We start from the raw sequence: 27,627 nt of genomic DNA on the forward strand, positions 1-27,627 counted from the left end.
GAAACACTGTCACTTGTTGTCCTGGAAGTGACAGGCTCATTGCATTAATCTGCAAGAAATTATCTTCCAAATACAGAATAGCCAAGTCTGAATAATCACAGCTTGCCCTTTCAAATAAAAATGATGCTTCACAGAAACAATCCAGCCAGTTCAGTTCTCAACCAAAGTGCACAAGTGCTTCCCCTTGAGATAACCTCTGTGTGTGGGGGGGGCGGGGGGGGGCAGCAGGGGCCTGGCGTAGTGTTTTACATGTGCTTTCCCATCTGTCTCAAAATACCAAAACAATGTGAAACTCAACGATTAGGATTTAACAAAATGAGTATTTTTTTACACTGCATCAAGGACATTCTTAAGTGAAACCTGCTTTCCTTTGTCTTTCTTATTTAAGCAGTAAGTGAGGACAGGAAGAACACACTGCTACTGGTATGATCTGATGTCACTGCCTAGATCTGCGCTAAGGCTCCAGCAGTTTTTCACCACTGCAGCTTAGTACCATCAGTGCAAATGTCAACACAGTAAAAAATAGTAAGTAACATCTTAGTATTATAATGAAAACAATTTTGACACTATGGACCCCCAAAAGAATCTCAGGGACACCACAGGGATCCATGGACCACACTTTGATAACTACTGCTCCAAAATATTTTCACTTTTGGCAAGGATAAGATCCACTAGCTCCCACATAATATAAATAGCAATAAATCTAAGCAAAACACAACTCAAACAAACAAACAAACAAACAACCCTCTTACCTTTGCCAAGACTAAAGACAAATGGTTCATTTCTATCATGACTGGAATCAAACTTCTTTCCAGTTGACAATTTCCCTTTGTAATGGACATAAACTTTGTCTCCAATCATTGGTGTTTCCTCACTATTTCCCACTCTCTTGACAATCTAGGAAAGACAAATGTCAAGAAAAAAGGAGGTTAAACATTTTTCTCTTAATCGGAGAATAAAAATGTCACTCAGTCCATGCCACATCACTCAGGCAGATTTGTAAACAACTGTCTGTCCTTTCTAAAGGCCTACCTCCCAGTTCTTGCAATAACCTTCACTGTTAGAAAACTGTCCTATACCACTAAATATTTAATACTACTGTTAACCACACTATTCTCTCAAAATAATAAACCAATAGAGCTTGTTTTATTGCTTTAATGCCCCATGTTTTGACACTAAAATCTCTGAAAACACAGAGCTAGTTCATGTACAAACTGAATTAGACCAAAAACATTAGTGGACTTTCAAAAACATTCAAAAGTAAGTCTGAAGCAAAGTTTCAAAGGTAAGATTTTTACTTCTCTCCTTTGCTAAAAACATTAGCTTCTGACTAGATTCCATTAGTTTGGTTTTATTTCAAAAAGCCCAATTTTCTGATATAACAGGTTATACTTCTTACTATCTGAAGAATATGCAATGTGTAAAAAAAAAAAAGTTTGATATGATACTGAATAACTTGTGTTCTAGTAAAGGAAATGTCAGAAAGTTCCAAGTTGAAAAATATTTAACTATCATAAAATCCAGTATATTTATTTTGTTCTTGGCAGAGCAAGACACTAATAGAGTTGGTCAAGTTCTGGGAAAAGAAAATCAAATCCAGGCATGTGGTGTATAATTTATTCTGTCAATCACTTATGCCAAATTAATCATTTTTGCTAGATAACAGAGGATGGTAACTAAACATCTTTTGTGGGGAAGGGTCTGAATTTTTATCGAAAGAATGATCTGTTCCTGAATTCTTTCTTGAGATATAACCTCCTTGCTCCACCCTCATATCCTCACATAAACACTGTGAACTAAGATTCTACAACTTTCTTGGTTCAAAAGCCCAGACATTCTAAATGGAAAAAAAAAAATTGCAACTTCATAAAAAGCTGAACTTAATCAATTCAGTAAAGCTGCAGGATTACAAATTCAATATACAGAAATATGTTGTGTTTCTACACACAACAAAATATCTGAAAAGGAAATACTGTAGAGAAAATAATCCCAGAAATGCAAATGAATCAGAATGGCAATTATCAAAAAGACAGAAATAACAAGTATTGGTAAGGATGTGGAGAAAAGGGAACCTTGTGCATTGTTGGTGGGAATATACACTGGTACTGCTGTCATGAAAAGCAATATGGAGGTTCCTCAAAATACTAAAAGTAGAACTACCACGTGATCCAACAATTCCACTTGTGGGTATTTATCCAAAAGAAACGAAAATATGAACTGAAAAAAGATATATGCAACCCCATGTTCACTGCATGTTCATTACATTAGCCAAGATATGAAAACGGCCTATGTTCACTGATAAATGAATGCATAAAGAAAAAAATATATATACATATATATGGTGACTTCCCTGGTGGTCCAGTGGCTAAGACTACATGCTCCCAAAGCAGGGAAAAGGGGTTCAATCCCTGGTCAGAGAACAAGATCTCGCATGCCACAACTAAGTCTCAGCACAGCCAAATAAATAAATATTAAATATATATATATATATATGTTTGTATACACACACAATGGATTATTATTCTGTCATAAAAAATAATTAAATCTTGCCGTTTGTAATGTGGATGGACCTTGAGGACATTATGCTAAGTGAGATAGGTCAGACACAGAAAAACAAATACCGTATGACCTCACTTACATATGGAATCCAAAAAGAAAAAAAAACCAACAACCAAATTTACACATATACAGAGCAGAAACAGACTGGTGGTTGCCAGAGGTCAGAGTTTGAGGGGAGGGTGGGAGAAATGGGTAAAGGGAGTCGAAAGATACAAAATAAGTAAGCCATGTATGTAACGTACAGCAGGGTGTGACAGTTAATAATATTGTAATGCCTACTTGAAAGCTGCTAAGAAAATAGATCTAAAAAGTTCTCATCACAAAAAAATTTTTTAAACTATGTGTGGTGACAAATATTAACTAGAGTTACTGTGGTGACCATTTCATAATATATACCAATGTCAAATCATCATGTTGCACACCTGAAACTAATAAACTGTTAAATTCTACCTCAATAAAACTCTCATTCAAATAGCATCAAAAACTATCAAACAGTTAGGAATAAAGTTAATCAAGAAGGTAGAAGATTTGTACACTGAAAACTGCATGATTCTAATGGAAGGAACTGAAGAAGACACACATAAATGGAAAAGGCAGCCTATGTTCATGAATGAGGAGAATTAAAAACGCTAAAATGTCCATACCACTGAAAGACAACTACAGACTCAATGCAAGCCATATCAACTTTCCCATGGTATTTTTCACAGAAATAGAAGAACAGGCCCATGAAAGACCCAAAATAGCCAAAGCAATCCCAAGAAAAAAGCTGGAGGCATCATATTTCCTGATTTCAAACTATATTACAAAGCTACAGTAATAAAAACAGACACATGGACCAATGGAACAGAATCAAGAACCCAAAAATAAACTTCAGCATACACAGTTAACTCCTATTTGACAAGGGAGCCAAGAATACTCAATGAGGAACAGATAATCTCTTCAATAAAAAGTGCCAAGGAAAACTGGATAACCCCATGAAGAATAAAACTGGACCCCTATCTTATACCACTCACAAAACCTAACTCAAAATCAACAACAGACTTAAAACATAAGATTTGAAACTATATAAAACATGTGAAGGAAAACAAGGGGAAAACCTCCTTGACATTAATCCTGGCAGCAATTTTTTTGGATATGACACCAAAAGCACAAGCAACAAAAATAAATAGGTAGAATATCAAACTAAAAAGGTTCTGCACAGCAAAAGAAACAATCACCAAAATGAAAAGGCAACCTATGGGGTGGTAGAAAATATCCACAAACCATATATTTGGTATCCAAAATATATACGGAACTCATGGTTATTACAAAAAAAAATCAACAAATAACAACTGTTAATAAGGATTTGGAGAAAAGGAAACCCTTGTGCACTACTGATAGGGATGTAAACTGGGACAGCTACTACGGAGAATGGTATGAACTTTCCTCAAAAAATTAAAACTAGAACTACCATATGATCCAACAATTCCACTTCTGGGTATAAATCCAAAGGAAATGAAATTATTATCTCAAAGAAATACTGAATAGGGATGTGGTACATATATGTACTGTGTAGTGTTAGTCGCTCAGTTGTGTCTGACCCCACAGACTGTAGCCCTCCAGGCTCCTCTGTCCATGGGTTTCCCAGGCCAAAATTCTGAGGCAGGTTAGCTGGTTAGCTTCTCCAGGGGATCTTCCCAACACAGGGATCAAACCTGGATCTCCTGCATTGCAGGCAGATGCTTTACCTTCTGAGCCACCAGGGAAACCCATAGATATGTATAACAGAATATTGTTCACTCACAAGAAAGAAGGAAACCATACCATTTGTGACAACATGGATGTACTTTGAGGACATTATGCTAAGTGAAGTAAGTCAGAGAAACACATAAATGGTGTGATACCACATGTATGTGAAATCTAAAAAAGCTAAATTCACAGAAACAAAGAGCAGAATGATGGTTGCCAGAGGAAAAGGTTGCCATGAGGAGATGGTGGTCAAAGGGTACAAACTTCCAAGTCATAACATGAATTAAATTCTCAAGATCTAATGTACAGAATGGTGACTGTAATTAACAACAGTGTATTATATACTTGAGAACTGCTAAGAGAATAGATCTTAAATGTTCTCACCACAAAAAAGAAATGATAATTATCTGAGGTGATGAAGGGGTGAACTAAACCTTTTGTGGTAGTCATTTTGAAACATTTAAATGTATCAAATCATCACATTATACACCTTAAACTTACATAATGTTATATTTCACCTCAATACAGCTGGGAAAAAATAGTTATAATTTAAAAACTAAAAAGCTAATTTAAAAAAAAAAAACAGGAGAACCATTACTGCCCTTCTAGGGCTCAAGAGGAAAAAATGTTTCCAAAAATGTTAATCTAAGAGAAACCTCACAATATTCTGAAAGAGCTCATGTTCATGAACTGCATGTGGTACTGGGGAGCCTCGGCTGCCCCTGGAGGGCATCTGCATTTCTAGGACTATAATCAAGTAACTGGGCTGATGGAGTGAAGGGCACCCAGGGAGTCAACGCTGTTCACATGCACAGTAATACTGTGGTATTACTTCAGGTTTCCCCAACAAGCTGAGTTTAGTGCCTAAATCTGGAGTTGTCTTAAGAAAACAACCTACTCTCAATTCAGTTTAAAAATGTAAGCTCCATAAAGAAATTTTATATTACTGGGCTAGTTTCTGACTGACTTCCAAGATCTGCATTGGTCTTAAAAAAAAAAAAAAAAAAATATATATATATATATATGAATTAATAAGAGACAATTACAAACATGGCACTGTATTAAATGCTTTATATAATCTTAATTCTATGAGATAGGCAGTATTATTATTCAAATTTTACAAATGAGGAAACTTCTCACAGATATGTTACTAAATTGCCCTAGGTCATGGCAGTTAATAGACCTATTTAATCTTCTTGGGAAAAGCAAGAGAGTTCCAGAAAAACATCTATTTCTGCTTTATTGCCTATGCTAAAGCCTTTGACTGTGTGGATCACAATAAACTGTGGAAAATTCTGAAAGAGATGGGAATACCAGAACACCTGATCTGCCTCTTGAGAAAGCTGTATGCAGGTCAGGAAGCAAGAGTTAGAACTGGACATGGAACAATACACTGGTTCCAAATAGGAAAAGGGATTACGTCAAGGCTGTATATTGTCACCCTGCTTATTTAACTTATATGCAGGGTACATCATGAGAAACACTGGGCTGGAAGAAACACAAGCCGCAATCAAGATTGCCGGGAGAAATCTCAATAACCTCAGATGTGCAGATGACACCACCCTTATAGCAGAAAGTGAAGAGGAACTCAAAAGCCTCTTGATGAAAGTGAAAGTGGAGAGTGAAAAAGTTGGCTTAAAGCTCAACATTCAGAAAACAAAGATCATGGCATCCGGTCCCATCACTTCATGGGAAATAGATGGGGAAGCAGTGGAAACAGTGTCAGACTTTATTTTTGGGGGCTCCAAAATCACTGCAGATGGTGACTGCAGCCATGAAATTAAAAGGCACTTACTCCTTGGAAGGAAAGTTATGACCAACCTAGATAGCATATTCAAAAGCAGAGACATTACTTAGCCAACAAAGGTCCGTCTAGTCAAGGCTATGGTTTTTCCAGTGGTCATGTATGGATGTGAGAGTTGGACTGTGAAGAAAGCTGAGTGCTGAAGAACTGATGCTTTTGAACTGTGGTGTTGGAGAAGACTCTTGAGAGTCCCTTGGACTGCAAGGAGATTCAACCAGGCCATTCTGAAGAAGATCAGCCCTGGGTGTTCTTTGGAAGGAATGATGCTAAAGCTGAAACTCCAGTCCTTTGGCCACCTCATGCGAAGAGTTGACTCATTGGAAAAGACTCTGATGCTGGGAGGGATTGGGGGCAGGAGGAGAAGGGGACGACAGAGGATAAGATGGCTGGATGGCATCAGTGACTCGATGGCTGTGAGTCTGAGTGAACTCCGGGAGTTGGTGATGGACAGGGAGGCCTGGCGTGCTGCGATTCATGGGGTCACAAAGAGTCGGACACGACTGAGCGACTGATCTGATCTGAATCTTCTTTTTTTCTTCTCTGTTTTTTGGCCACTGTATAATCGTAAGGGATTTGATTTAGGTCATACCTGAATGGTCTAGTGGTTTTCCCCACTTTCTTCCATTTCAGTCTGAATTTGGCAATAAGGAGTTCATGATCTGAGCCACAGTCAGCTCCCAATTTTGTTTTTGCTGACTGTACAGAGCTTCTCCATCTTTGGTTGCAAAGAATATAATCAATCTGATTTCGGTACTGACCATCTGGTGATGTCCATGTGTAGAGTCTTCTCTTGTGTTGTCGGAAGAGGGTGTTTGCTATGACCAGTGCATTCTCCTGGCAAAACTCTGTTAGCCTTTGACGTGCTTTGTTTTGTACTCCAAGGCCAAATTTGCCTGTTACTCCAGGTGTTTCTTGACTTTCTACTTTTGCATTCCAGTCCCCTATAATGAAAAGGACATCTTTTTGGGGTATTAGTTCTAGAAGGTCTTGTAGGTCTTCATAGAACCGTTCAACTTCAGCTTCTTCAGCATTACTGGTCAGGGCACAGACTTGGATTACTGTGATATTGAATGGTTTGCCTTGGAAATGGACAGAGATCATGCTGTTGTTTTTGAGATTGCATCCAAGTACTGCATTTTGGACTCTTTTGTTGACTATGAGGGCTATTCCATTTCTTTAAGGGATTCTTGCCCACAGTAGTAGATATAATGGTCATCTGAGTTAAATTCACCCATTCTAGTTCATTGTAGTTCGCCAATCGCTAAAATGTCCAATGTTCACTCTTGCCATCTCCTGTTTGACCACTTCCAATTTGCCTTGATTCAGGGACCTAACATTCCAGGTTCCTAAGCATATTGCTCTTTACAGCATTGGACTTTACTTCCATCACAGGTCACATCCACAACTGGGTACTGTTTTCGCTTTAGCTCCGTCTCTTCATTCTTTCTGGAGTTATTTCTCCACTGATCTGCAGTAGCATATTGGGCACCTACTGACCTGGGGAGTTCATTTTTCAGTATCCTTTCTTTTTGCCTTTTCATACTGTTCATATGGTTCTCAAGGCAAGAATACTGAAGTGGTTTGCCATTCTCTTCTCCAGTGGACCATCTTTTGTCAGAACTCTCCACCAAGACCCATCCGTCCTGGGTTGCCCTCCATGGCATGGCTCATGGCTTCACTGAGTTAGACAAGGGTGTGGTCCATGTGATCAGATTGGTTAGTTTTCTGTGATTGTGGTTTTCAGTCTGTCAGCCCTCTGATGGAGAAGGAAAAGCAGCTTATGGAAGCTTCCTGACGGGAGAGACAGGCTGAGGGTGAAACTGGGTCTTCTTCTGATGGACAGGGCCATGCTCAGTAAATCTTCAATCCAATTTTCTGTTGATGAGGGCTGTGTTCCTTCCCTGTTGTTTGATTTGAGGCCAAACTATGGAGGAGGTAATGAAGATAATGGTGACCTCCTTCGAAAGGTCCATGCACTGCTGCAGTCAGTGCCCTAAACCCTGCAGCAGGCTACCACCGACCCACGCCTCCATCAGAGACTCCTGGACACTCACAGGCAACTCTGGGTCACTCTCTTGTGGGGTCACTGCTCCTTTCTCCTGGGTCCTGGTGTGCACAAGGTCTTGTTTGTGCCCCCCAGGAGTCTGTTTCCCCAGTCCTGTGTAAGTTCTGGCAGCTCTACGGTGGGATTAATGGTGACCTCCTCCAAGAGGGCTTATGCCATTCCCAAGTCTACTGCACTTAGAGCCCCTGCCCCAGTCCACTGCTGACCCATACCTCCACAGGAGACACTCAAACACAGTTCTGGCTCAGTCTCTGTGGGGTCTCTGGGTCCTGGTGCATACAAGGCTTGTCTGAGACCTCCGAGTGTCTCTGACAGGTATGGGGTTTAAGTTTAAACACAATTTCACCCCTCCTACCATCTTGCCCTCTGCCCTTGCACATGGAGTATCTTTTTTTGGTGGGATTCAATACTCTCCTGTTGACAGTTGTTCAGTAGCGAGTTGTAATTTTGGAGTTCTAGCAGAAGATGATGAGTTCACGTCTTTCTACTCCACCATCTTAGTTTGTAGAATCCCTTATGATTATACCGTGGAAGTGACAAATAGATTAAAGGGATCAGATCTGATAGAGTGCCTGAAGAACTATGGATGGAGGTTCATGACATTGATAACAGGCAGTGATCAAGACCAACCCCAAGAAAAAGAAACACAAAAAGGCAAAATGGATGTCTGAGGAGGCCGTACAAATAGTTGAGAAAAGAAGCTAAAGGTAAAGGAGAAGAGGAAAGATATACTAATTTGAATGCAGTGTTCCAAAGAATAGCAAGGAGAGATAAGAAAGTCTTCCTCAGTGATCAATGCAAAGAAACAGGAAAACAACAGAATGAGAAAGACTAGCGAGCTCCTCAAAAAAATTAGAGATACCAAGGGAGCATTTCATGCAAAGATGGGCACAATAAAGGACAGAAATCGTATGGACCTAATAGAAGCAGCAGATATTAAGAACAGGTAGCAAGAATACACAGAAGAACTATACAAAAAAGATCTTCATGACCCAGATAACCACGATGGTGTCATCACTTACCTAGAGCCAGACATCCTGGAATGCAAAGTCAAGCGGCCCTTAGGAAGCTTCACTACGAACAAAGCTAGTGGGGGTAATGGAATTCCAGCTGAGCTCTTTCAAATCCTGAAAGATGACGCTGTGAAAGTGCTGCACTCAATATGCCAGCAAATTTGGAAAACTCAGCAGTGGCCCCAGGACTGGAAAAGGTCAGTTTTCATTTCAATCCCAAAGAAAGGCAATGCCAAAGAATGCTCAAACTACCGCACAATTTGCACTCATCTCACATGCTAGCAAGGTACTGCTCAAAACTCTCCAAGCTAGGCTTCAGCAGTACGTGAACTGTGAACTTCCAGATGTTCAAGCTGGATTTAGAAAATGCAGAGAACCAGAGGTCAAATTGCCAACATCTGCTGGATCAGTCAAAAAAGCAAGAGAGTTCCAGACAAACATCTACTTCTGCTTTATTGACTACGCCAAAGCCTTTGACTGTGTGAATCACAACAAACTGTGGAAAATCCTTAAAAGAGATGGGAATACCAGACCACTTGACCTGCCTCCTGAGAAATCTGTATGCAGGTCAAGAAGCAACACTTAGAACTGGACATGGAAAAACAGACTGGTTCAAAATTGGGAAAGGAGTACATCAAGGTTGTACATTGTCACCCTGCTTATTTAACATATGCAGAGTACATCATGCAAAATGCTGAGCTGGATGAAGCACAAGCTGGAATCAAGATTGCTGGGAGAAATACCAATAACCTCAGATATGCAGATGACACCACCCTTATGGCAGAAAGCGAAGAACTAAAGAGTCTCCTGATGAAAATAAAAGAGGAGAGTGAAAAAGTTGGCTTAAAACTCAACATTCAGAAAACTAAGATCACGGTTTCCGATCCCATCACTTCATGACAAATAGTTGGGGAAACAGTGCAGACTTTTTTGGGGGGCTCCAAAATCACTGCACGTGGTGACTGTAGACATGAAATTAAGAGACACTTACTCCTTTAATATGCTGTCTATACACAGACAGCATATTAAAAAAGCAGAGAAATTACTTTGCCGACAAAGGTGAGAATGGTCAATGCTATAATTTTTCCAGTAGTCATGTATGGATGTGAGAGTTGGACTATAAAGAAAGCTGAGCACTGAAGAACTGATGCTTTTGAACTGTGGTGCTGAATACTCTGGTGAGTCCATCAGACTGCAAGGAGATCCAACCAGTCAATCCTAAAGGAAATCAGTCCAGAATATTCATTGGAAGGACTGATGCTGAAGCTGAAACTCCAACTCTTTGGCCACCTGACACGAAGAACTGACTCACTGAAAAGAAAGCCTGATGCTGGGAAAGATCAAAGGCAGGCAGAGGTGGTGACGAAAGAGGATGAGACAGCCGCACGGCATCACTGACTAGATGGACATGAGTTTGAGTGAGCTCCGGATGCTGGTGATGGACAGGGAAGCCTGGCATACTGCAGTCCATGGGGTCACAAAGAGTCAGACACGACTGAGCAACTGAACTGAACTGATTTTTTGGCCGTGCTGCACGGCATGCAAGACCTGAGTTCCCTGACCAGGGATCGAACCTGTGCTCCTGCAGTAGTCTGGTGTCTTAACCACTGGACTATTAGGGAAGTCCACAGACCTATTTAATCTTAACCAAAAGCCCTATGGTGAAACCTGAGGCTTTAGACAGTGATAGATGGTAAGATTTAAAGGGTTTACAATCTCAAAATGTTTCTTACAGGCCTAAAAATCTTATTGGATTTACTCCCTAGAACAAAGCAGGGCCTGAGGCAAGTTGTTCTCTGCACCAGTGCTCTGAAAAGATAAAAGAGCAGAAGATAACAACCTGCAGAATTTCCATGGTCTTGAGAGGCATTCTGGAGTTTGGGATGAGTAATTCACACATCATGGTCAACAAAAGAGTCCGAAATGCAGTACTTGGATGCAATTTCAAAAATGACAGAATGATCTCTGTTCGTTTCCAAGGCAAACCATTCAATACCACAGTAATCCAAGTCTATGCCCCAACAAGTAACACTGAAGAAGCTGAAGTTGAACAGTTCTATGAAGACCTACAAGACCTTTTAGAACTAACACCCAAAAAAGATGTCCTTTTCATTATAGGGGACTGGAATGCAAAAGTAGGAAGTCAAGAAACACCCGGAGTAACAGGCAAATTTGGCCTTGGAGTACAGAATGAAGCAGGGCAAAGGCTAATAGAGTTGTGCCAAGAAAATGCACTGGTCATAGCAAACACCCTCTTCCAACAACACAAGAGAAGACTCTACACATGGACATCACCAGATGGTCAACACCGAAATCAGACTAATTATATTCTTTGCAGCCAAAGATGGAGAAGCTCTATACAGTCAACAAAAACAAGACCAGGAGTTGACTGTGGCTCAGACCATTAACTTCTTACAGGCAAATTCAGATTGAAATGGAAGAAAGTAGGGAAATCCACTAGACCATTCAGGTATGACCTAAATCAAATCCCTTATGATTATACAGTGGAAGTGAGAATTAGATTTAAGGGCCTAGATCTGATAGAGTGCTTGATGAACTATGAACAGAGGTTCGTGACATTGTACAGGAGACAGGGATCAAGACCATCCCCATGGAAAAGAAATGCAAAAAAGCAAAATGGCTGTCTGGGGAGGCCTTACAAATACCTGTGAAAAGAAGAGAACCAAAAAGCAAAGGAGAAAAGCAAAGATATAAGCATCTGAATGCAGAGTTCCAAAGAATAGCAAGAAGAGATAAGAAAGCCTTCCTCAGTGATCAATGCAAAGAAATAGAGGAAAACAACAGAATAGTAAAGACTAGAGATCTCTTTAAGAAAATTAGAGGGAACCAAATGTACCAAGGGAACACTTCATGCAAAGATGGCCACAATAAACGACAGAAACGCTATGGACCTAACAGAAGTAAAAGATATTAAGAAGAGGTGGCAAGAATACACAGAAGAACTGTACAAAAAAGATCTTTATGACCAAGATAATCACGATGGTGTGATCACTGACCTAGAGCCAGACATCCTGGAATGTGAAGTCAGGTGGGCCTTAGAAAGCATCATTACGAACAAAGCTAGTGGAGGTGATAGAATTTCAGTGGAGCTATTCCAAATCCTGAAAGATCATGCTGTGAAAGTGCTGCACTCAATATGCCAGCAAATTTGGAAAACTCAGCAGTGGCCACAGGACTGGAAAAGGTCAGTTTTCATCCCAATCCCAAAGAAAGGCAATGCCAAAGAATGCTCAAACTACTGCACAATTGCACTCATCTCACACGCTGGTAAAGTAATGCTCAAAATTCTCCAAGCCAGGCTTCAGCAATATGTGAACCGTGAACTTCCAGATGTTCAAGCCAGTTTTAGAAAAGGCAGAGGAACCAGAGATCAAATTGCCAACATCTGCTGGATCATCGAAAAAGCAAGAGAGCTCCAGAAAAACATCTATTTCTGCTTTATTGACTATGCCAAAGCCTTTGACTCTACGGATCACAATAAACTGTAGAAAATTCTGAAAGAGATGGGAATACCAGACCACATGACCTGCCTCTTGAGAAACCTGTATGCAGGTCAGGAAGCAAGAGTTAGAACTGGACATGGAACAACACACTGGTTCCAAATAGGAAAAGGAGTACATCAAGGCTGTATATTGTCACCCTGCTTATTTAACTTCTATGCAGAGTACATCATGAGAAACACTGGGCTGGAAGAAGCACAAGCTGGAATCAAGATTGCCGGGAGAAATATTAATAACCTCAGATATGCAGATGACACCACCCTTATGGCAGAAAGTGAAGAAGAACTAAAAAGTCTCTTGTGAAAGTGAAAGTGGAGAGTGAAAAAGTTGGCTTAAAGCTCAACATTCACAAAACAAAGATCATGGCATCTGGTCCCATCATTTCATGGGAAATAGATGGGGAAACAGTGGAAACAGTGTCAGACTTTATTTTGGGGGGCTCAAAAATCACAGCAGATGGTGACTGCAGCCATGAAATTAAAAGACGCTTCTTCCTTGGAAGGAAAGTTATGACCAACCTAGATAGCATATTCAAAAGCAGAGACATTACTGTGCCAACAAAGGTCCATCTAGTCAAGGCTATGGTTTTTCTAGTGGTCACGTATGGATGTGAGAGTTGGACTGTGAAGAAAGCTGAGCGCCGAAGAATTGATGCTTTTGAACTGTGGTGTTGGAGAAGACTCTTGAGAGTCCCTTGGACTGCAAGGAGATCCAACCAGTCCATTCTGAAGGAGATCAGCCCTGGGATTTCTTCGGAAGGAATGATGCTGAAGCCGAAACTCCAGTCCTTTGGCCACCTCATGGGAAGAGTTGACTCACTGGAAAAGACTCTGATGCTGGGAGGGATTGGGTGCAGGAGGAGAAGCGGGCGACAGAGGATGAGACGGGCGGATGGCATCACTGACTCGATGGACGTGAGTCTGAATGAACTCTGGGAGTTGGTGTTGGACAGGGAGGCCTGGCGTGCTGCAATTCATGGGGCAGCAAAGAGTCGGACACGACTGAGCAACTGAACTGAACTGAACTGAATTCACAGAGCTACAAGGTTGAAAGCCCTCTGAATGAAGATAGCATGGTACACATCTATAATGCTAGTCTTTATTTTACAGGTCTTCAAACTTTGGCTTAGCATATAGCAAGCAAATAGTAAAACATGTATATTCAGAAGAGATTGATGTTTGTGAATATGTGAAGAAAGCTTTCACGTAAGCAAGATTAGCCAAAACAAACTAAAAGAAAAAATCTCATTTTCTACTGATAACATAGGTTATATTAAAACTCAGCTTACTGATAATATTTAAATAGTTCAATCTTTTCAGCAAAAAAATTAACCTTACAAAACCTGAATACATCACAACAGTGTAGGAGAAAAAAGAACTTACTATGACTAAAGCCATTTAACCTCTCTATTATATGGAATAACAACACATATATCTTCCATATATAAATGGAAGAATCAAATGTGCTCTGTCTCAAAAGACCTCTGTGAGGTTTAAAAAAAAACCACTTGTAAACATAATTACAGAGTGAAAAAAGTGTTTTTAAGGAGGAACACTAATTCAAAAGTGAGATACATTCTCTGATTAAACCTCAAAAAAATGTTTTCATTACACACAGGAACTCTATGTAAAAAACAAATCCTTTTGAACTTTTCAAGTCAACTTTTTTTTCCTTTAAGAAAGTTTTTTTTTAAATTGTCATTAACTAGTTTTAATATTGGAGAAGGCAATGGCACCCCACTCCAGTACTCTTGCCTGGAAAATCCCACAGACAGAGGAGCCTGGTAGGCTGCAGTCCATGGGGTCGCTAAGAGTCGGACACGACTGATCGACTTTACTTTCACTTTTCACTTTCATGCATTGGAGAGGGAAATGGCAACCCACTCCAGTGTTCTTGCCTGGAGAATCCCAGGGACGGGGCAGCCTGCTGGGCTGCCGTCTATGGGGTCACACAGAGTTGGACACGACTGAGGTGACTTAGCAGCAGCAGCTTTAATATACTTAAATATTAAAATAATCGCCCATTTATACTCTGGTGAGAATAGAGAGAGACAGTCTTTTTGGAGTCAGACATAACATAAATCCTCAGACCTGCATTTACTGAGATATATGATTTGGGGCAAGTTAATTTACATAGCTGGCCCTCAGCTTTACTATCTGTAATCTGGGATTAAAAATAAACCTGCAGTTATAAAGACCAAATGAGAATTTAGCTGTAGCATTTGGTACTTGGTAAGCCTCAATAAACATAATCCATCTCAATGCTCAGTTGCTCAGTCATGTTTGACTCTTTGCGATCCCATGGACTGTAGTCCACCAGACTCCTCTGTCCATGGGATTCTCTAGGCAAGAATACTGGAGTGGGTTGCCATTTCCCCCTCCAGGGGATCTTCCGAACCCAGAGATGGAACCCGCGTCTCTTCCGTCTCCTGCATGGTCAGGCAAATTCTTTACAACTGCACCACTTGGGAAGCCCCAATCCATCTACACCTCCAGCCAAAAACAAAAAAAGATTTTTATTAACAATCTTTCCAGATAGCAAATTTCCTTACATGTCATGGCCTCACCTTTAATACTCCTCTATCTTTTTTGGAGGTAATATCCTCTCCCTGTTCAGCAACAGCTGCTGCAGGGCTTTCTCCATTGTTCTTGGCAGCTTCATCAGTAGTCATTGTCTTTTAAAAGTAGAAAACCTGCTGAGAAGAAACAAATTTTAGCTAGGAGATGTATCACTTCATTATGTATCTTAAAATGCCCCTAGAAACAGAGCTTTACCTGACCCAAGATTTACATAGGGCCAATAAGGTTAAACACCAAAAAGGAAAATAAAAACGTTTGCTATGAGCATGTACTGACGTCATGAGGCATGTAAATAAAACATCATCCAAATCTTCAATTTCCCATCTAGCTCTGGTCCCAAATTAGAGAGCAGCACAAGTCAGGCTTGGCAGTGATTATATTCCTTAGTATGATTACACATTGAGAAGTAGTCCTTTCAGAACTTGAAAATGTCCTTTTCCTACAACCATATTCTTGACAGAGAATTAAGAACTTATCAGGTGATCTGATAAAAGAAACAGCAATCTATCACAGTGGAAAATAGGACAAGACTTTAGAAAATGATAGACCCCAGTCTGAGCCTCAGGTTCCATGTCCATAGTTCATAGTTACTATGAGGCATTAAGGAGATAACAAATGTTAAGGGATGAGCGCAAAGTCATAACCGAAAAATGTAAACATTTATCATGACGATTATTGGTTCTTTTGTAGAGCCACATTTTTCATTTCCTGCTCAAATTTTCCTACAGAATGATGTTCTTCTCTACCATGGCACTCAACGCCTTCCACAACATGACCCTAACCTATGTTTCAGGTCGAGCCTCCAGTACTTTCTTTACTTTCTCACATGTGGCTCACGCTCTAGCCAAACCAGACCAGGCTTCTCCTGCAACAAGTCCTGTGCTTTCCCATCTCCATACTTTGGGCATTCTTTTTCTTTCCCATTCTTCCCTTCATTGTACCTTCCCTCAAATGCTACCTTCATTGTACCAACTTTAACCTTCTATTTTGCAGTTGTCTGCCCTTTACTTTCTTAGCTCTTCCATTGATTTGCATTCTATAATATATTCATAAGAAGACACACAGTGTTTCAGGTACACAAGGTGATTCAGTTATACATATACACATATATTATTTTTGAAATTATTTTCCATTATAGGTTATTACTAGACACTGACTGTTATGACCAACCTAGATAGCATATTAAAAAGCAGAGACATTACTTTGCCAACAAAGGTCCGTCTAGCCAAGGCTATGGTCATGTTTTTCTACTGGTGACAGTTGGACTGTGAAGAGTTGGACTGTGAGAGTTGGACTGTGATGTGAGAGTTGGACTGTGAAGAAAGCTGAGCACCGGAGAATTGATGCTTTTGAACTGTGGTGTTGGGAAGACTCTTGAGAGTCCCTTGGATTGCAAGGAGATCCAACCAGTCCATTCTAAAGGAGATCAGTCCTGGGTGTTCATTGGAAGGACTGATGCTGAAGCTGAAACTCCAGTATTTTGGCCACCTGATGTGAAGAGTTGACTCACTGGAAAAGACTCTGATGCTGGAAGGCACTGGGGGCAGGAGGAAAAGGGGACAACAGAGGATGAGAAGGGCGGATGGCATCATGGACTCGATGGACATGAGTTTGAGTGAACTCCGGGAGTTGGTGATGGACAGGGAGGCCTGGAGTGCTGCAATTCATGGGGTGGCAAAGAGCTGGACACGACTGAGCGACTGAACTGACTATATAGTTCCCTGTGCTATACAGTAAACCTTTGTTGTTGTTGCATATCTATTTTTTTAATTAGAAATCTAGCATTCTATTCATACTAAGTCAAACAAGTAGAATCAAAATGTCATAAAATTTATAGTTAGGCAAAAATTCTAAGTTTTCTGAAATATATATACTATACATATTGTTTTTACATATATGTATACAAACTTTTCTACTAGTTGATAAAGGCTTAAGAAAGAACATCAAAGAACAAAAAAGAAGAGATGGAAAAACTGGAAAACAAACTAAATGAAATGGGAGCACTGAATATGAAACAGAAAAAGTGGAACAAACGAGATAAAAGTAAAAGATCATCATGTAGTTCAGTTGTTTCCAAACATGGCTGCTCATTAGAAACATATATGGAGCTCTGAAGAAAAAAAGCAATACCTGGGCATTTTTATTTTTCAAAAATTCCAATAATTCTGATATACATCTGGATTTTAAAAAGTGATTACAGGTTTTTCTATTAAACGGTAGTTTTGGTGATATAGAGTTCTGTTGTTTTTCTGTTGACCAGTCATAATACAATGGTATTAAGTAAGAGTTGCACAATCACAATAGTAAAAGATGTTTATCAGTTTTCACAATCAAAACAAACAAACAAAAAGAACAGTTTTCACACTCAATAGCCAGACCAAAAATAGAAGATTATTACAACTGCAAGCCATAATGGAAACATGACTAACCTGGCACTATAAAATAATTATACAATCTGGGGGGGTGGTCAAGCAGAGTAAAGTGGTAAGTAGAATTGCATACATGCACATGTTCTCACCTGCCCAGCCAATCTATGTCTGGTGCATTTAATCCATTTACATTTAAGGTAATTATCAATATGTAAGATCCATTACCATTTTCTTAACTGTTTTGGGTTTATTTTCTGCAGGTCTCTTCCTTCTGTTTCCCGCCTAGAAAAGTTCCTTTAGCATTTGTTGTAAAGCTGGTTTGGTGGTGCTAAATTCTCTTAACTTTTGATTGTCTGGAAAGCTTTTGATTTCTCCATCAAATCTGAAGGAGAGTCTTATTGGGTAGAGTATTCTTGGTTGTCGGTTCTTCCTCTTTCATCACTTTAAAGTGCCATTCCCTTCTGGCTTGCAGAGTTTCTGGTGAAAAATCAGCTGATAGCCTGATGGGAGTTCCCCTATATGTCATTTTTCCCTTGTTGCTTTTAATATTTTATGTCTTTAATTTTTGTCAGTTTGATTACTATGTCTTCGTGTGTTCCTCCTTGGATTTATATCCTGCCTGGGACTCTCCACTTCCTGGACTGCTATTTCCTTCCCCATGTTAAGGAGTTTTCAGCTATCATCTCTTCACATATTTTCTCAGGTCTTCTCTTTCTCTTCTCTTTCTGGGACCCCTATAAAGTGAATGTTGGTGCATTTAATGTCCCAGAGATCTTTTAGGCTGTCTTCAATTCTTTTCATTCTTTTTTCTATATTCTGTTCTGCGGCAGTGATTCCACCATTCTGTCTTCCAGGCCATTTATCCTTTCTTCTGCCTTAGGTATTCTGCTATTGATTCCTTCTAGTGTATTTATTTTTTTGTCTGTTCTTTAGTTCTTCTCAGTTCAGTTGCTCTTTTGTGTTCACCTCTTTGTGACCCCATGGACTGTAGCACGTCAGGCTTTCCTGTCCATCACCAACTCCTGGAGCTTATTCAAACTCATGTTCATGGAGTCAGTGATGCCATTCAACCATCTCATCCTCTGTCATCCCTTCTCCTCCTGCCTTCAATCTTTCCCAGCATCAGGGTCTTTTCCAGTGAGTCAGTTCTTCATATCATGTGGCCAAACTATTGGAGCTTCAGCATCAGTCCTTCCAATGAATATTCAGGACTGATTTCCTTTAGGGTTGACTGGTTCGATTTCCCTGCAGTCCAAGAGACTCTCAAGAGTCTTCTCCAACACCACAGTTCAAAAATATGAAGTCTTCAGCACTCAGCTTTCTTTATGGTCCAATTCTCACATCCATACATGACTACCGGAAAAACCATAGCTTTGACTAGACGGGCCTTTGTCAGTGAAGTAATGTCTCTATTTTTTAATATGTTGTCTAGGTTGGTCATAGTTTTTCTAACTTGGGGCAAGCATCTTTTAATTTCATGACTGCAATTACCATCTGCAGTGATTTTGGAGCCCCCCAAAATAAGTCTGTCACTGTTTCCATTGTTTTCCCACCTATTTGCCACAAAGTGATGGGACTCGATGCCATGATCTTCATTTTTTGGATGCTGAGTTTTAAGCCAGTTTTTCTCTCTCCTCTTTCACCTTTACGAAGAGGCTCTTTAGTTCTTCTTCACTTTCTGCCATAAGAGTGGTATCATCTGCATATCTGAGGTTACTGATATTTCTCCCAGCAATCTTGATTCCAGCTTATGCTTCACCCAGACCAGCATTTTCCATGACATACTGCCATGATCTTCATTTTCTGAATGCTGAGCTTTAAGCCAACTTTTTCACTCTCCACTTTCACTTTCATCAAGAGGCTTTTTAGTTCCTCTTCACTTTCTGCCATAAGGGTGGTGTCATCTGCATATCTGAGGTTATTGAGATTTCTCCCGGCAATCTTGATTCTAGCTTGTGCTTCTTCCAGTCCAGCGTTTCTCATGATGTACTCTGCACAGAAGTTAAATAAGCAGGGTGACAACATACAGCCTTGACGTACTCCTTTTCCTATTTGGAACCAGTCTGTTGTTCTATGTCCAGTTCTAACTGTTGCTTCCTGACCTGCATACAGATTTCTCAAGAGGCAGATCAGGTAGTCTGGAATTCCCATCTTTTTCAGAATTTTCCACAGTTTATTGTGATCCACACAGTCAAAGGCTTTGGCATAGTCAATAAAGCAGAAATAGATGTTTTTCTGGAACTCTCTTGCTTTTACCATGATCCAGCGGATGTTGGCAATTTCATCTCTGGTTCCTCTGCCTTTTTTAAAACCAGCTTGAACATCAGGGAAGTTCACGGTTCACATATTGCTGAAACCTGACTTGGAGAATTTTGAGCATTACTTTACTGGCATGTGAGATGAGTGCAATTGTGTGGTAGTTTGAGCATTCTTTGGCATTGCCTTTCTTTGGGATTGGGATGAAAACTGACCTTTTCCAGTCCTGTGGCCACTGCTGAGTTTTCCAAATTTGCTGGCATATCGAGTGCAGCACTTTCACAGCATGATCTTTCAGGATTTGGAATAGCTCAACTGGAATTCCATCACCTCCACTAGCTTTGTTCGTAGTGATGCTTTTTAAGGCCCACTTGACTTCACATTCCAGGATGTCTGGCTCTAGGTGAGTGATCACACCATTGTGATTATCTGGGTTGTGAAGATCTTTTTTGTACAGTTCTTCTGTGTATTCTTGCCATCTCTTCTTAATATCTTCTGCTTCTCTTAGGTCCATACCATTTCTGTCCTTTATCAAGTCCCATCATTTCATGGGAAATAGATGGGGAAACAGTAGAAACAGTGTCAGACTTTATTTTGGGGGCTCCAAAATCACTGCAGATGGTGACTGCAGCCATGAAATTAAAAGACGCTTACTCCTTGGAAGGAAAGTTATGACCAACCTAGATAGCATATTCAAAAGCAGAGACATTACTTTGCCAACAAAGGTCCATCTAGTCAAGGCTACGGTTTTTCCTGTGGTCATGTATGGATGTGAGAATTGGACTGTGAAGAAGGCTGAGCGCCGAAGAATTGATGCTTTTGAACTGTGGTGTTGGAGAAGACTCTTGAGAGTCCCTTGGACTGCAAGGAGATCCAACCAGTCCATTCTGAAGGAGATCAGCCCTGGGATTTCTTTGGAAGGAATGATGCTAAAGCTGAAACTCCAGTACTTTGGCCACGTCATGCAAAGAGTTGACTCATTGGAAAAGACTGATGCTGGGAGGGATTGGGGGCAGGAGGAGAAGGGGACGACAGAGGATGAGATGGCTGGATGGCATCACTGACTTGATGGACATGAGTCTGGGTGAACTCTGGGAGTTGGTGATGGACAGGGAGGCCTGGCATGCTGCGATTCATGGGGTCGCAGAGTCGGACATGACTGAGCGACTGGACTGAAATGACTGCAAATAAGCAGGGTGACAATATACAGCCTTGACGTACTCCTTTCCCAATTTGGAACCAGCCTGTTGTTCCATGTCCAGTTCTAAGTATTGCTTCTTGACCTGCATACAGATTTCTCAGGAGGCAGGTCAGGTGGTCTGGTATTCCTATCTCTTTTAAGGATTTTCCACAGTTTGTTGTGATCCACACAGTCAAAGGCTTTGGCATAGTCAATAAAGCAGAAATAGATGTTTTTCTGGAACTCTCTTGCTTTTTTGATGATCCAATGGATGTTGGCAATTTGATCTCTGGTTCCTCTGCCTTTTCTAAATCCAGCTTGAACATCTGGAAGTTCTCGGTTCACATACTGTTGAAGCCTGGCTTGGAGAATTTTGAGCATTACTTTGCTAGTGTGTGAGCTAAGTACAATTGTGCAGCAGTTTGAAAATTCTTTGGCATTGTCTTTCTTTGGGATTGGAATAAAAACTGACCCTTTCCAGTCCTGTGGCCACTGCTGATTTTTCCAAATTTGCTGGCATATTGAGTACAGCACTTTCACAGCATCATCTTTTAGGATTTCAAATAGCTCAGCTGGAATTCTATCACCTCCACTAGCTTAGTTCTTCTAGGTCTTTGATAAAACATTTCTTCATCTTCTCCATTTTTTCCCCAAGATTCTGGATTATCTTCACTATCACTACTCTGAATTCTTTTCTGGAAGGTTGCCATCTCCACTTCATTTAGTTGTTTTTCTGGGGTTTTATCTAGTCCCTTCATCTGGGACATAACTTTCTGCTTTTTCATTCTAAAGAACTTTCTGTAATGTGCTTTTTGTTTTAGCTGCTGTGGGACTGTGGTTCCTCTTGCTTCTTCTGTCTGACCTCTGATGGAGGAGGCTAAGAGGCTTGTGTAAGCTTCCTGATGGGAGGGACTGGTGGTGGGAAAAACTGAGTCTTGCTCTGATGAGCATGGCCTTACTCAGTAAAGCTTTAGTCCAACTATCTCCTGATAAGTGGGGTTGTACTCCCTCCCTGGCAGTTGTTTGGCCTGAGACAAATCAGCCCTGGGCTCTATAGTACAGTTAACAGGGACCTTCAAAAGGGCTTACACCAAGGGGGACATTGCCCCCGTCCCTGTGGCAAGGCCCTGCCAACCCACGCCTGCACAGGACACCCTCCAACACCAGCAGGTAGTTTTGGTTCAGCCTCCTGTGGAGCCACTTGCTCCTTTCTTCTAGACCTTGGTGTGCACAAGATTTTGTTTGTGCCCTCCAAGCCTGGAGTCTCTGTTTCCCCCAGTCCTGTGGAGGTCTTGTAATCCAATACTGCTGGCCTTCAGGGTCAGATTTCCTGGGGATCCCCAGTCCCTTTGTTGGATCCCCAGCTCACCCACCTGGCAGGTATGGGATTTGATTTTATCATGATTGCACCCATCCTACCATCACGCTACAGCTTCTTCTTTGTCTTTGGACATGGGATATCTTTTTTTGGTCAGTTACATCGTCCTCCTATAAATGGTTGTTGTACAGCTAGTTGGGATTTTGGTGTTCTTGCAGATGAGCACACATCCTTCTAGTCTGCCATCTTGAACCAGAAGGCCCAGATTTAAGAGATCCCTAAGAGCAGGGCCATGGTTTGTCCTTATTTAGATTCTCCAGAACACCTCTACCTTTTAGACTGATAAGACAGAAAGGGCAAAGAATTTGGAGCTCCTTACAAGCTGTGTGATGTTGTTTACTTTTAATTTCTCCAAGCCTTTTATCTCTACCTGTGTAATCAGAATAACAGTAACATCTCCTTTCACAGAGTGACTTTCTGGATTAAATGATATGATGTTTATGTTAAAAGTATACTAGCTCTTATTATCATCAATCATCTAAAATGACAGACACCTTTTCATGCAAGGCAAATACTGAAAAGCTAATCAACAGACAAAACAAAAAACATCTCACTGCCTGCTGTCATGATGAATTTCCTAACAGCTCTAGTGGCTGAGCAGGAAAAGTCAAGACTTAGTAACTTCCACAGTTATTCGTTATTAGGCTAATAATGGACGTTAAGGTTCCCTAAGTCACTGTGGGATCCTCTTGCCTACACAGTCAAAAAGAACTATTTTATACTTGTGACAAATGTCTTATTGATAAAACTGATGATTAAACAACTAAATGTATTTTAACTCACTTCCAGTTGACCTAAACTTACTTCAATGTCAACAAAGACACAAATCAAACTTTGCTGTACTCAAAAATCTTCAAAGAGAACACCAAAAACCAGGGGCTAAGCCCCTTTGCTTTATTTACTAGTACAGTTTATACCAGACACCAAAGATCCAAATGCTTGGCTCAGGGTAAGGGAAAGGTCAGAACAAAGTGTTCTCAAACAAACAACAACAAAAACTAAGTACCTAGTTGTTGTATGTGACGCTGGGCAAGACAGGAAAATTAGATGAACAAGATTTGTACCCAAATTCCAGTAACCTACCACTCACAAAACACTTCTCTCATGCATAGAAATTTGCAGAAAGCGCTTCAAAAACAGGGAGAAAAGATCTTTTAAACATTTTGGAGGTCGGGCTTTACAGATACATTGACATCCATCAGTAAACCCCTAGGAAAACCACATCAATAAACAAGTTAAAACCATCAAGTGAGAGGTTATTAGGGAACAGGACAGTCAGAGGGTCTTGAAGCATGACCCTACAGACTACTTATACTTAAAAAAAGGAAAAGGGCTTTCCAGTGGAGTGGTCTGATCACACAAGTAACCTACATCGTGACCAAACTCTGCATCTTCTTTAACACAGGCTGGTGTATCACTGTGCCTCCTGCTGTGATGTAATAGGAAGTATACAAGTGGTATTCCTACCAAAAATGTTTAACCTGAAACTAAGCAAGAAGAAAAGGCAAAAGTAGGGTGTGGAACATTCTACAAGACAACTGGCTTAGACTCCTCAAAATGTTAATGTTATAAAAGAAAAAACATTTAAAGAAAGGAAAGGGGCCTGCTCTGGGTTTAAAAAGACTAAAGAGACACAACTACCAAATGCAATGTGTGATCCTTGGCTAGATATCGGATTAGGAGGAACAAAAATTTACAGAAGCAAATTTTGAAGAAAATTTGGAAAAACAGACTATACATTACCTTACCATTGTTGTATAATGTTAGCTTTCTAGAGTGTGATATAGTATTGTGGTTCTGTATAGAATAATCTCCTCATTCTTAGTGGAGACATACTGAAGCATTTAGGGATGAGGTGCCATGATGTGTGCCTCGTACTTTCAAATTATTGACGGCCTGTGTGAGCACAAACAGCTAAAAACAAAGCATTCAGAAAGCACGAACGCAACACATCCAAAGGCAAGGCCTTTCTTCTGAATGTTCGTCATTTGGTGTTCAGCTAAACTTTCAGATGAAAACTCTGTGATTCAAAAAAACATTTCCTTTTGGTTCTAACCCTCCCCTTTAGAAACAGTGGCTTGCTCAAATTCAAATAAATAGGGAACTTGTATACATTGATTTGCAAGCTTTACAAATCTCAGTTGATAAAAGAATTTGCTCTTCAGTTTTGGTTCTAACACTTGAAGGGATACAAATAACCTTCATGATCTGAAAATGATTTTGACCAGTATGGAGTCCACGTGAAAAGAAGTAGCACAAATAATTAAAACACAAAGATAAAAACCAAACTAAAGCTTTGTTGAACTTTCAAAGGCAGATGAATCTGGAAGAATAAATAAATAAACTGAACTTTCTAAGTATTTACCCTTAATTCCAGTTATGCCATCTGATACAGATTTTTGAATCAGACAAAACAAATAAAAACTTCTCTGATCCAGTGTTACACGAAAAAAAGGCTGTAAGAACAGATAATTCCTAACAACCAATTGGACACACTGAGAAAGTTTCACTTTTTTTATAAGAGAGCTGTGTCTTTGTTCCCTACCCTATATTTATTCTGGATTTAAAATCACTCTGTAGCTATGGATATTAATCTATGATAAAGCTTACTGTTCTGAACTGTCTAAAGGGGGAAACTGCTGCCCAGTGCCTCAGAAAGAGAACACACAGTTCGTTCTGTTATGGATAAGCATGCATTCTCCAAAGTGCTGGTCAGCAAACACCTGAGACAGCACAGAAAAATGAGACTATGTTGAGCATTTCATCAACAGTGCACTGAAAACTTCAATTTACCTAACTATATTGTCATATTCCCCCAAGTGAGAAATCATTCTAAAGGTTTATCCACTAAATTAACCTTGCATATTACATACTCTACTCATTGTTCTCTTTGTTAAAATATATGTATCTTGTATCAAAGATTATCCTACTGTCTAGCAAGAGTTTTCACAAAGAAGGCAGAAAAGAATAGAGAAACTGGCTACTTTGGTAGGAGCACAGAAAATTACATTTTTAAGTACCACATATGTCTGAGCCATAAAGGTTTTTAGTCTCCTAAAACTAAAGCACAAAAGGAAGAAAACACAAGGAAGGGCTTAAGACTGAATGCAGTGTAAGTGCATCCTAATTTTGAGAATATTCATGAAAGGATGAACTGGAAAGCCCTCATTTACTTTCAATCCCAGGCCAGTAACACTCAAGTCCAGTCACAGAGGAGCGTCAGGAGGAGTTATCTATCTATAGACAATACATACATATAAAAGACAGGATATACATGCACACACAGGAAGCAACACCAAATGTATAGACTATACGTCTATATGAAATCGCACACTGTATCTATTCACCTATGTCCCTGCAGTTATTCGGTTCTTTACACTGGGGTGGGGAATGGAGAGATGACAAAAAACACTCTAAGACACGTTCATACATTTACTTTTCCTCCTTTAAAAAAGAAACCTCCAAGAACATATGCAAACAACCAATAAGTACATGAAAAGATGTTCAGCATCATTATTCATAAAGGAAATGCAAATCAAAATCACAATAAGATAGCACTTCACACCCATCAGGATGGTTATTATCAAAAAAGGGAAAGTGTTGGTGAAGATGTAGAGAAATCGGAACCCTCATGCACTGCTGGTAGTAATGTAAAATGGTGCAGCTTCTGTGGAAAGGTTTGGTGGTTCCTCAAAATATTAAACGTAAAATTACCATAGGATTCAGCCATTCCACTCCTGGGTATGTACCCAAAAGAAGTAAAACCAGAGACTCAAACAGGTATAGCAGCATGATGCACAAAAGCCAAAAGCTTAGAAAAAAATCCAAGTGTCCATAAACAAAATATGGCTATGTGTGCAGTATGAATTATATATGTTAAAATGAATATTATCTGGCCATAAAAAGGAATGAAATGCTGATACATACTACAATGTGGAGGAACCTGAAAATGTTATGCTAAGTAAAATAAGACACAAAAGGACAAATATTGTATAATTTTACATATATGAAGTATATAGAATAGGCAAGTTTACAGAGACAGAAAACAGAATAAAGATTACCAGGGGCTGGGAGAGCAGAGAATAGAGAGTAGTGGTTTAATGGATACAGAGTGTCTTTTGGGGGAGATATAAAGGTTCTGAAAAAGAGTGGTGATAACTGCTCAGCAACGTGAAGTACGTAATGCCACTGCACTCTCCTTAGTCCTCTGACCTTCCCCTTAATTGAGGACACCTTCTGCACTTCCAGTGCAATCCCACAGTTCTGAGTGGAGCCTCCAGAAGCGTTCTGCATCAATTCTGGAGGGAGAGACCAAAGATTCCGGGATGTCCAATCATAAAGATGGGAGAGGAAAAAGAATCCTAAATTGAACTACCACTTGATAGCTACAAATTGCTTCCTCCTTTATTGTCTCTCTCAGATGCATACAATGCTTTGGTAAATTCACTTTTCCCAGTAATTATTGAAGAAAGCAAAGTTAATAGACCAAATTTATAGTTACTCCTGTCACTAACCATTTACTTGGGTAAATTACTGTTCTTAAATGAGTAGGAGGCAAAGAGTTAAATTAGTATTAAAACAAAACAAAACAAAAAATCTAGAAAACACGAGAACATCCAAATGGCAAATGTTGAAAGACAGGACCAAGGTCAACTTTCTCCCTCTGAAATGGCACTGGAGAGACAGAAAAACTTATAAAGCTCTGAGCTTGAAAACAAGAAAAAATGTATCCCTGAACTAGAACGCAGAAGAGATCAGTCCAAGGAGAGAACAAAGAGCAAACTGCCTTCTAAACACCAGCTATAACAGCTCTTCCCAAGGGAACCTGGACACCCTCCCAAAGAGCAGAGAAATTAAGCAGAGCCCCGCCTGCGGACAGCAGATGCAGTGTTCCATCAATTAGGACAGGCAGGCTTCCCTCCTTCCCAAATGCACAAGGTGGCTCCCATTTTCTTCTATAAAGAGGTAAAAATTTTCTTTATTCCAGAGGTTCAGCTATACCACTAGGATATATATAGTATTTGTCTTCTTTCCTTCATCTGTGCAAGGGCCTTAACATCCTGGTCCTTAAATACTGAAAACAAGTCTCTGGAGATCTCAGGGAAGTTCCTACTATTTCTTTTCCTTCAATGTCTGTTCTCTGCTTCCAGAAGTATTATTAGACAGACTTAGGTA

General features: G+C 40.1%; 1 protein-coding gene across 3 annotated transcripts in view; it reads right to left on the minus strand.

Annotated features, from left to right (window-relative positions):
• Positions 1-27,627, minus strand: part of FKBP5 (FKBP prolyl isomerase 5) — a 120,244-nt gene that overhangs the window by 54,613 nt on the left and 38,004 nt on the right. For 2 of the 3 annotated variants that reach the window (XM_061397974.1, XM_061397976.1), the window contains 2 exons: positions 15,257-15,382; positions 753-897 (listed from right to left, as the gene is read on the minus strand). In XM_061397974.1, the coding sequence (XP_061253958.1) occupies positions 753-897; positions 15,257-15,361 (250 nt within the window). In that variant the 5' untranslated portion in view covers positions 15,362-15,382. Of the gene's footprint in view, positions 1-752; positions 898-15,256; positions 15,386-27,627 lie in introns of all 3 variants that reach the window. The other variant, XM_061397975.1, reaches the window with a different exon arrangement.

This window comes from Bos javanicus, chromosome 23 (assembly GCF_032452875.1).
Source record: "Bos javanicus breed banteng chromosome 23, ARS-OSU_banteng_1.0, whole genome shotgun sequence".
NCBI lineage: Eukaryota > Metazoa > Chordata > Mammalia > Artiodactyla > Bovidae > Bos > Bos javanicus.